The following is an 11423-nucleotide window of genomic DNA, read 5'->3' as shown; positions in this document are numbered from 1 at the left end:
GTTGGACTTTGAGCCCATGGATCGTTGCCACTGGGTGGCGTAGTGTTAGCACAACCTAGCCATTTTTAACCCTATAATTGAAAAATAACCTCTACCATAGCATATAAAATTTCACATTGAACATCGTGATAATATCCTAAACTTCCACTAACGAAGCTAAAAAGTGGCTATTTTATGAATTTTATTGGATGGCTCATGATTACAAAGTTGAACCGGGTCACACATTTTCGAGTATTTACAGTATACCCCCAATACATTCAAATAAATACCAAAACCTCCTGAAAAACCACTGAATGTTGTTACGCAAACACTAGCGAAAGATCGAAATCGAAAAACCATCCACCCACCCACCAAAAACTCTTCAATCAAGGCATCAAAAACGGAGGCACACAATCGAAAAATGAACTTAAAACGCTTATTTGGAGAAGATGAAGATGAATCCGAAGAAGAAGAAGAAGAAGAAAGGGACCCACAACAAGAGAATAATAATCATAATAATCAATCATCACCGTCCAATTCAGCATCATCGTCATCATCTTCATCACGCGCCGCCACGTCATCATCATCGTCATCATCTTCATCGGGTTCAAGTTCATCTAATAGGAGTAGAAGTAGTAGCGGAAGTGGAAGTGATAATGATGATAATGATAATGGAGAAGTTATTTCTCTTACTAATAATGAGTTAGATGATGATGATGATGATAAGGACCTGTTTGGGTCTGATAATGAAGATTATGTTAATACTCTTTCTAAGAGTCGTTTCCCTGTTCCTGGTAATTTGTTCATATTGTTCTCTTTTTAATTTTGAACTTTTTAATTTGGTTTGATAGATGAATTTACATTTTGAGGGTTAAAGTTTGGAACTTTTTAGGTTTTTGACTTAGTGGGTATTATTTGAACACTTTATCTTCTAGGTTTCTATTGGGGTTTAGAGAGAGTGAAAAACTATCAAAGAATTGTTGATATTCATGATTCTGAGCAGAAAATGTCTTCTGTTCAAACCCTAAATTACTCAAATTGCCAACATGAGTCATGTTTGCTGTTTCTATGAGAGATATAAAGCAGAAGTATACAGGAATTAAATAGCGTCTAGATAGCCTTGTCATTACTGTTTCCTGAAAAATCTACATAATGTGTATGCGTAAGTTAATACTCATGGAAATGTGACTATATTGGCACTCTGATGTATAAGCTAAACACGTTTGAATACTTGGTGATTGCTTTGGAACTGTGAAGAAGCATGCCGAGCTTAATTGTGTTTCGAGAATCTTCAAAGGAAAATCCTATGGTTCCATACTCCTAGGAACTTTTATCTATAAAAAAGAAATCGCTCATACATAATTAGCATTAGTTTCAATATCCGCCGTTTAGGTTAATGCTCCATTAATCCGGTCGATTGTTGTTTAAGCCCCTCTTCTCATTCTCTTTTGCAGTTTTACCCCCTATACGTAACACTAACCACCAACCAAGAGGAGGCTTTGGCCGGGGTCGCTGGCAAAATGATAGAGGAGCTGGCATCCTTCCGCGACCTGGACCTTATCCCCCAAGGCAGAACTATGGTTATGGTCCCAAGTTTTTCAATGGCCATCGTGATGAACGCTTTGTCTCTGAATTGAAGTTTGCAAAGAGTGAAGAAACATTAGCAAGAAAATGTATAGCATTTCAAGAGGTAGATTTTCCCCTTGGTTTTCTGTTTTTCTCCTTTTTGTTGCCAAACCACCCTAGTTAAGCTCATGGACTTCTGCCAAGCCGATTTTAAAGGTATCTGGACTGATCGAATTAACAATTTTAGCTTTAAATTATGCTTTTGTTGATGTACTGAGGTTTAACCATAGTGTTAGGGGGGTTCATCCATACTGTATAAATAACAACAGTTACACCTCAATATGAAATTAGCTGGGGTTGGCTATGTGAGTCTTCCATATCTATTCCCGCTCCATTATGATACTAAGTAGTTTTTCATTTAAACAAACTAGGGCTTCTCTTGTGCTAGAGGTTCATTCATTCTCTATATACTATAGATTTTTTATTTTTATTTTTATTTTTTATCTTTTAATAATTCTCCGCTGAAGGGACTCAGCTTGACTCCCTTGCTGTCAAACACTACATTCTCCCACAAAAACTTTGTTTGTTCGTTATAACATGGATGAACTGAAGTGGACTGCTCCTGATTGGAGCAGAGAATCGGTGTTGGATGATCCCCCTCCCTTTTCTCTCCCTCTTCCATATCCTTTAAAAATTAAGACCTTCTTGGTCCCTTTGACATTTTAACTCTCACTGCATGTGAGAGACAAGAGTAAGATTGGTTTTCTTTTTTGGGTGGAAGGGAGGAGGGAAATATTGTGCCTCTCTACTGCTTGCATATTTTCTTCTAATTTAGTGTTATTGATTTATGGGATAAATAGCCATGTGAACTCGCGTGCTTCAGTCGAGTTGAAGGTGGAGATGTCTACTTTGATGACCGCAGCTTGGTAAGCATTATGTCTTTTCTTTTATTTTCAATGACATCTCAATATTACAAACCCCAGAACGACCAATCATAATATCACGTTCCCTTTGTATTATCAGAGGCTATTCAAGCGTCTAATTACTGAAGATGTTGGGGCAGATCTAAATGATGGTTTTGACACTTTTGTTGAGAAGAAAGGTATATGCTAGAGCAATGAAGTAGAGAATATGATACTTTTTAGATGATTGATGGTTAGGCTCAGAGTTCTTGTGTTTTCTATCTGTACCTCTTTATATAATCTGACAGATATGTCTCTTTGGAAGATTTGGGCTCTCAAGGGTTTGGTGACTTACTGGCTAGTATCAGGAATAAAAATATACCACTTGATAGAATGCATTTTGTGGTAACAATTCTTGTCTTTTCAATCATTATCAGAACTCCATGTGTTTGACAGTTGATTTAATGGTGGTTTGTTTTTTCCTTTTCCATGTGTCAGACTTATCGCAACAACCTCAATAAGGTAACTTTGAATCTCCTCTGATTGGTGCTTCCATAATGCTGAATGACCAATTTCAGAGTATCAAATATTGATTATGGAGAAGATCATTAACCTCAATAATTTACTCTTGTTTCAATTGCCAGTTTAAAACAGGACTCCTTGATTTTATATATTAATAGTTCATTTCTTCAGCAATAATTGCTTTTTTAACTGGTACAAATTAATATGCATTTGCATACTCTTCATCAGATGCGGATATAATTTTTTGTGCACATGATACTTTAGTCTGTTAACACTCATCTTGGGTGTTCTGTTTGTCTGCAGATAATGGCTACTGCTTATATCAGGCATGAACCTTGGGAAATGGGAGTGCACAAAAGAAAGGGGGTTGTGTATCTTGACGTACATAAACTGCCAGAAAGGCCAAAGAGTGAGCTGGACCGGAGAAGGTTGTTGAGTGTTTTCCAAATTCTTTAAGAAATATTGTGCATACTTTTTGTGGACAATGTGAACTGTCTTAAAAAGGTTTATAATTTTTAGTTGGTTGAGTATTGATTCTATAATACCTCTCTGGCCAAAAAGCCTTTAGGGGCTCACTGTACGAAAGAGCTACTGATTTCCATTTCCTTGGATTGACAATGGAGTTGAAATGGAGTTTCTTTCCTTTTCTTCTCCACCTTCCATTTTGGTTTTCCTACTTTGGGGAAATGGGCTCGGAGGGAGGATCTCATGTGCTTAAAGTGTGCACTGTCTCACTAGACTCTTTTATAATTAATATTTGGCTGACATAAATTACTAACTACAAAGTTCTTTAGCGTATTCACTATTCAGCACCACGGGTAATTTTTTAAAAACCATTCGTATAGTGTTCACTTCAAAGATGTCTATTAGAATAAATTGTTCCCTTTTTATTTGTTTTCATTCTTCGAAAAGAAAATTAGTATAAGGGGAAATGAAAAGATATCAATTAATTCTAGTTGGTCACAAACTGTATTATGTGATCAAAATATCCACACATAACTTGAAAAATTTCACCACACGGAAGCGTAATCTGCTTTTTAAAGTCAATTTACGTGAGCAAGTTTGTTTAAAAAGTATCTGTTATGATGTATCAGAAGTATTTATTTTTGTAGCAGTAACGAAATTGATTAGTGTAAATTTGTTAGTCATTAGAGTTAGCTAAATATGCTTTTCTTGTTTGTTTCTCATCTTGTTTGAAAAAGGCTTCTTTATATGCCCCTTTAATCTAGGTGTTACTGGGGATATTGTTTCGAGAGTCTTGCAACAGAAGACCCTAGGCGATCTGATGGAGAAGGGATACACGATGTTGATGCCAACGTTGAATATTGTGCTGTAGTTAAGACAAAATTAGGAGCGCATCGTATTTTAATGGGGGCTGAAATGGACTGCTGTGATTCAACTGATGATGGGAGGAGGTTTTATGTGGAACTGAAGACTAGTCGCGAGGTATGCCTACCTGCTGGGATCTCTTTCCTTTCTTCATTCTTTTCTGATTTTTAACTTTTACACTTTATTTCTGCTATTTACAGCTGGATTATCATACTGAGGAAAAATATGAGAGGGAGAAATTGCTCAAATTTTGGGTACTGACGACGGAAACACATCTTTTATGCTCCTCTTTAGCAGATTCTTTTATGCATTTTATGTGTATTATGTGTGCTTGGAATATCAAATCCATAACACAAGGATTAGTTTTTCTATGTTCCAACTGAAACTAAATTATGTTAAGAGATGTATGAGATAGGAGACAAATAAATAATGGAAAAGGAAGAAAGAGGGGAAAAACTGTGTATAGGATAGAGAAAGTATTATACAGATCATTTTCACGAATTCCTTTTCTTGAGTAGTCTTGTTGTTTTTGGGTGAACTACGGAGGCAAAATTTTTGTCCTTGTGAAATAGTATTATTGAGGATTTCGCGCATCATATTGAAGCGTGGTGAATGAGATGAAGGCTTGCATCGGGTGTCCTATGTGATAAGAACGTGTCACTGAGACTTAAAGGTAAGTTCTATAGAGTGGTTGTTAGGCCGGCTATGTTGTACGGTGGAGTGTTGGCCATTCAAGAACTCACACGTTCAAAAGATGAAAGTAGGAGAAATGAGGATGCTTAGATGGATGTGTGGGCATACTAGAAGGGACAAGATTGGGAATGAAGATATACGGGGCAAGGTGGGAGTAGCTTCTGTGGTGGACAATATGGGGAAGCAAGACTGCGATGATTCGGGCATGTGAAAAGGAAGAGCACAGATGCCCCATGAAGAGGTGTGAGAGGTTGGTGATGATATGTTTGAGGAGAGGTTGAGGTAGACTGAGGAAGAATTGAGGAGAGGTGATTAGACAGGACATGACACTTCTTTAGTAGAGCATCTTCACTCTTCACCCTGGTAGAGCGGGATCTGTTCCTATACTAGTATTATCGCTATTATGCTAGCATTATCTAATGCTTCGATTTTAAAACTATTGTTGTCTCTTTTACTTTGGTTATCTTTAATATTTGTACTGTCAGTACTTTTCTTTCTTCAAATCTGTCATCATAGCTTTTACATTTTTCTGAAAACCGATTTTCTTGAGCCGAGGGTTTACTGGAAACAGCCTCCCTACCCCACAAATGTAGGGGTAAGGTCTGGTACACCCATCCTCCCCATACCCCACTTGTGGGCTACTGGGTATGTTGTTGTTGTTCTCTGTGTGTGTGTGTAGTATTTCTAATTTTTTAATTTTTCCTTTCGACTTTGGTTATCAACTGTTTGTAGATTGTCTTTTGTTTGAAGCTTTTAATCATTCTGTTACTTTTGCTTATGTGTATTCTCTTTGTTGCAGATCCAGTCATTTCTTGCTGGTGTACCTTATATTGTTGTTGGTTTTAGGTAAATTTACGTGCTGTGATCTTCAGTCTTTGCTTTTGCTTTTCTTTTCTAAAGGCTCGAGGGACAGACTTCCCCTTTTCTTTTAATCACTTTTGCAACTTAATGTTATGGATTTCTTCTTTTTCATCTCCCCATTAATATTCAATCATAATGAGAATGTTGTTGAGAACATTAAAAAGATCTTTCTTTGTATTTTTTGGTATAAAAAGAGAGTGCCGTGGCAAATTTGATATACGCCAGTGGATGACTAGTTTTGAGTCAAATAAGCATATTGTACATACCTTTGGCTCCGTCTTGGTATTTAGTAATGAAATATTTACTTATGAAATAAAAGAAAATGCTCAGCATTCTCTTCACAAACTTTTATTGCTGGTGTGTTCTTGCAGTGACTGGTTACAACCCAAGTTAAATTTGTTCAGTTATTTTTCGAAAAGTGATGCAAGGTTAACTTTATGAATCTGTAATCGTGTTATACTGTAGGGATGATGCTGGTCGTCTTGTCCGCACGGAAAGATTGAGAACTAAAGATATTACACACAGAGTAAAAATGAAAAGTTACTGGCAGGTAATTAATATTTTTGTTCTGAGGTGCATAAATGCCTATACGTCTGTCTGATTGATTTGGTCCGTCTTGGGAGGGTGCTTTGTGGTCTTCCGCTATATCCTACTTATGTTTATTTTATTTCTTTCTTGTGCTTTAGATTTATTTTTTTATTTGATAAGGTTCTTTACTTATTTTCTTTTGAATCTTCAACATAGTGAGTGAAAGAATTTGAACATCCAACTCAAAACCTTAAAGTAACGGACGGAGTAGCACAAAACAAGGAAACCCGTACACAACTCATGTCGGACAGATAAATATAACTGAACTGCCACCTGCAGGCTGCATGTATAACATGATTTTGGGGATCATAATTGAATTTTAATGTGGGACTTACTAGTGCCGAGTGCTAGAATAAGCTTACCAAAGAGAATGAGTGGAGCAGCCTAGATCCTTATAAACTTCTTTGAAAGGTTCTACGTAATCTACGTGAGACAATGGTATAACTCAATAGTGAAATTTAATAATCATTTTGTATATAAAATTAAGCTTCAGGTAGTTGACAGTGTTGAAGGAAATCCACAAGTAGCCTAGTTGTTGGCATCGCATACTATTGATTGAAGAAAGAAAAAGAGTTGTTGTCCATGCACTTTTATCGGTGAGTTTAGGAATTTCCCATGGGTCACCCCCTCCCCTCTGCCGTCGCCAAGGCCACTTCCCTCCTGTTATTTTTCTCATTGATCTACTCCCAAGAAAAAAAAAATAGAAGGAATTTAAAAAAAGAAAAGAAAGAATAGTGACCCGTGTTCTGCACAGCTCAGCTTTCATAGGAAACGAACCACTATCTGCTTCATAACGGAAATCAAGCAGTTTCTTATCAATTTGCATTTGGTGGAAAAATGTCTCTTGTTGCTTACGAGGCTTGCACATGAAAGGCATTTGCATTTGTGGAATTCACTTATTGCCTACTTTTTTTCTTAATTTTTCTAGTGTTGACAAGTTGGTAATTAGGCTTCAGTTTTCATGTCTCCTGGCTGTTGTTCTGGTAGGGTGGAGTGTGCTTAGCATTTGCAGATGAAGTATTGTGCTGGCTCTATGGGACAGTAAAAGAAAGTAAGAACACTAGTAAAACTTTTCAAGTGTCTTGTCATTTTCTGTTCTCATGTTTGTCATTTGAAATGCTTTCAAAGCTCTGATGCTAGTTTGTTATTTGTGAACGGTATTTTATTTCAGATGAAGACTACATATTGCAGTTTACTCCACCTTCTGCGCGTTTGGAGCTTCTTCAAGCTCAGTCCTGCCCTGATGCAATAACAGACCATGTTCAACAGTTATAGTACCTATGGATGATCTAATTCTTCATAAAGGGTTTTTGAGGTGGTAACAATTCCATAGCATAGCGCTGTTCGCTGAAGAGTAAGAACGTTCCCCTTTTCTTTGGCGGAATCTTTGTATCAACTGTAATCAGTTGTAAAGTTTTTGATGATGCAAGAAAATACACCCCTATTACATCGTTTACTTGAGTGCTATCGAAGTTAAGTTGTAGGGGGCTGTGTCAACGTTTACCCAAAATGGTTACAAAAATCGGAATTCTCACTTTTTGTTCTTTAAACTATGTATTCCTGAAGAAATCGCCATCCTTTCTGGTGGCCTCTTGGCAATGCCTCTTATAGGGTCTTCCACGTCGAACGAGAGGGGTCTTTGACGGGACCGATGCTAGTCGTTAGATTCAATATTCAGAAAATCTTGTACGCTGCTATATATACTGAAAGTTCCCAAGACAATATTGGGAGTACTTATTTTATGTGATGTGTAACTAGATCGTCAAACTCTCTCCCGCTATACCCAGCCAATTCTCAAGGGTGTAAGGCATAGTATTACATTTTGGCATAGTATTACATTTTAACAGACATATGAAAGTCTCTGCTCCTTCATAAGGAAGAAAATCTTGGGAGTTCTATCATTTGTACTTCCAGTGGGAGTTTAATGGTGAAGTTATTGTCAATTTTGCTTTTTAGAATACTGCAGCTTAAATATATACTAATAGAATTAGTAATGCTGTGAGTGATGCTAAGGGGCAGCTCATCCCTTATGTGTATTCCTTTTCTCCTCCTTCTTCTTCTTTCCATTCTCCCTTCTATTGGAAAATCCTGCTTAAATACACTAATAAAGAAACTATTTGATTACATATGTGTTTTAAGACGCTAATTCCATTTGCAGATTATACTAAAGGTACAAAAACATACTATATTAGAAATAACAAAAAAAAAATAAAAAATGTTGGTTTCATAAAAATAGAAAAATCTACATCAAAGTTGGTACTAATTTAAATTACCAAAAGTTGTACATATATAGTAATGAAACGAATAGTTTCAATTTGGATCGAGGGAGTGGCAAATAGTGAACACAACGTGCATAAAATGCATTTTGCATTTCCTACGATGAATTTATGCTAGCAGAGTTATTCTTTATTAGTCATTTATTTCTGTATCAATTGGTCTGAGTCACGAACTCCAAAGCCAAAAGATCCTTTTCTCTGTCAATATTGTTCTAAAATAAAATGGCAACAAAAGTAACTTAAGAAATTTTAAAAAATAACATCTCTATTTTTTTTGTTAAATTTTTTTTATCACTCTCTCGCCTTTTGAATTATGTTAAAACTTGAATCCATTTGTAATTGAGTTCAAATTTGTGCACTACGGTGTATAGATTCTTTTCCATATCAGATTAAGTTCATTTAAATAATAGAGAAATCTTCATACTTGGTCTAACATGAACGATAAAGTAATCACTTGTTATAGCCCGTTATACATTCCCTTACATATTCTACCGTACTTCGTACTTTTGTTACTTGAAGTCTGAAATAAAATGAGAGTACGAGAAATCTACCGTACTTCGTACTTCTATTACTTGAAGTCTGAAATAAAATGAGATTACGAGAAAGAAAAGTATTGAATTTTTTCCCCTAAAATTGGATCATCGATTTTATAATTCTTTATAAATAAATATGTAATAAGTTCATAATAAGGACTACAAAACAAATTCTAATATTAAATATTTAGGAAATGTCTGAAAAATAAGAAGAAGAACACGAGCAATAATAAGAGGAAGAATAGGTGAGTGCCAAATATATGTAAACAGTTCCTTTATTCCGTGACGAAGTCAACAATTCTAGAATTAAAAAATATCCAAGATACAACAGATGATTCAAAATTTAATATATGTATTGCACAAAAATTACACTTTTTATAAACCCTATAATATGATTTAGTTATTGATTATTCATTTTGTGGTATATACATTGCAATGTCCAGATCGGCCCACTTAGTATTGGACTCCTTTTCCAATCCTAACATGGGCCGTATCCGTATTAGCCTAAACTGTGTTGGAAAAGGATTTCCAACTATATTACTGGGTATAAAATTAGGAGAGTCCTAATTTGATGTTTATTTGGATTACAAGCTTCCACTATATATAACACTAAATACATCATCTCATGCACTCACTAGCTATACCATAACTACATTATAATCAAAGACTCTGAAAAACCCAAAATCGTAGAAGAAATTTTTCATTCAAAGGGGAAAAAAAAAATGACTTCTTGCGACAAAGCAAAAAACCCAATTTTATGCGCGAGGGGTTGTGGTTTCTATGGAAACACAAGGACTCACAACCTTTGCTCTCAATGCTATAAAGCCTTCTTGAAAGAAGAAGCCGCGAAGGATGCATTAGCTTTATCTAAAAAGATATCTTCTGTTACTATTAAAACTGGAAAAGATGATTCGACGATATTAAAGTCGAAGACACAAAGGTGCATGGTTTGCAAGAAGAGGGTGGGATTAATAGGGTTCAGTTGTAAGTGTGGTGAAATATATTGCAAGAGTCATAGGTATCCGGAGGAACATGCATGCACTTACGATTTCAAGTCTATAGGCCGTGCGATTTTGGCTAAGGAAAATCCTCTCTGCAAAGCTGATAAACTTGAGAATAGGATCTAAGTGTTGTTGCTTGTCATGTATCAAGTTTTTTATTTGGTTTTTTCAAGTTTATCAAAAAGCACTTAGGTACTGATCTTCCATGCTTATGTTACGTACTTTTGTTTCCTCCTCGAGATATAAAATGAGAGTACGAGGAATAAAAGTATTAATTTTTTCGTTAAATCGGGCATTGATTATATAATTCTTTAAATTAAAAATAAAATTCTGGTACTTAGAAGATGCATAGTAAGTAGTGAGTACTATAAATCACAAATTGTTATAATCAAAATAATAGGTGTCAAATATTTGTGGATCGTCACTCTATGACTATATATATGTTGGCAGTTTCTCTATCCATAGGGAGCTGATAATTCTGACAAGAACATTATAAAAAATTCAATTGCCACATCAATCCAAGAATTGGACTTGTATTTCGCTTATGTTAAGAGGATTTAAGATTTTAGACCCTATTTATGCCGTGTAAGTACTTCTCGAAGACAGGAATCCGTTATTACTGTATTTATCCTGAAGTTTTGTTAATAATGGATATTGTGTCTAACTCAATCTCAAAAGCTAATTAATGAGGGGAGGATTGCCCAAAACCATATAAAGATACCAAAGACCTTTATGTAACAATTGTGCAATAGAGGGGTACATTCGCTCGTATGGTATGATTTTTAGATGTTTCTATCCGTTATTTTTATTATTCAAATTTTTTCTAAATGCTATATTAAAATCGTACTTAATAAATTCGGTATATCATTTTTTTCTTTCAATTTTGATTTATTAGGTTCAATATATAACTTTAGTTTATTCGATTTCGATAGAAAATTGTAATTTTATTGTATCTTTAAGAAGTCAAAAAAGTGTTGGACATAATACTGGAATCTGGAAAGCTATACAAAACAAAATTTCAGTCGAACTGAATGTCGTGATTCAAACTCCACCAATCTTTTATGTTAAGGAAACTTTTTTTAAAGATAATTCAATATTTTAATTTAATTTCTCATCATCAATTGAAACTTTTCTCAGGTGCTTCTTCTAGCTCTTTGCGTCTTTCATTAAATT

At 35.3% G+C, this 11423-nt stretch overlaps 1 protein-coding gene across 5 annotated transcripts; it reads left to right on the top strand.

Annotated features, from left to right (window-relative positions):
• The first annotated feature begins 275 nt into the window (after positions 1-275).
• Positions 276-8434, top strand: LOC132030281 (NAD-capped RNA hydrolase DXO1). Of its 5 annotated transcripts, none has more exons than XR_009408013.1 (14): positions 281-773; positions 1434-1669; positions 2406-2471; positions 2569-2647; positions 2773-2852; positions 2946-2969; positions 3273-3397; positions 4199-4415; positions 4499-4552; positions 5791-5837; positions 6318-6402; positions 7428-7491; positions 7612-7794; positions 8052-8434. XR_009408013.1 is itself a non-coding variant. In XM_059419848.1 (13 exons), exons 1-12 carry the CDS (start codon positions 401-403, stop codon positions 7454-7456), a joined length of 1446 nt encoding a protein of 481 aa, XP_059275831.1. In that variant the 5' UTR covers positions 276-400; the 3' UTR covers positions 7457-7491; positions 7612-8434. The 5 variants fall into 5 exon arrangements, 3 of the variants coding, with proteins under 3 accessions (XP_059275831.1, XP_059275830.1, XP_059275829.1); XR_009408012.1 differs by having other exon boundaries at positions 8007-8434; XM_059419848.1 differs by having other exon boundaries at positions 276-773; positions 7397-7491; positions 7612-8434.
• Positions 8435-11423: the final 2989 nt, after the last annotated feature.

This window comes from Lycium ferocissimum, chromosome 9 (assembly GCF_029784015.1).
Source record: "Lycium ferocissimum isolate CSIRO_LF1 chromosome 9, AGI_CSIRO_Lferr_CH_V1, whole genome shotgun sequence".
Lineage (NCBI taxonomy): Eukaryota > Viridiplantae > Streptophyta > Magnoliopsida > Solanales > Solanaceae > Lycium > Lycium ferocissimum.
This window is presented reverse-complemented; position numbering and strand designations above follow the sequence as displayed.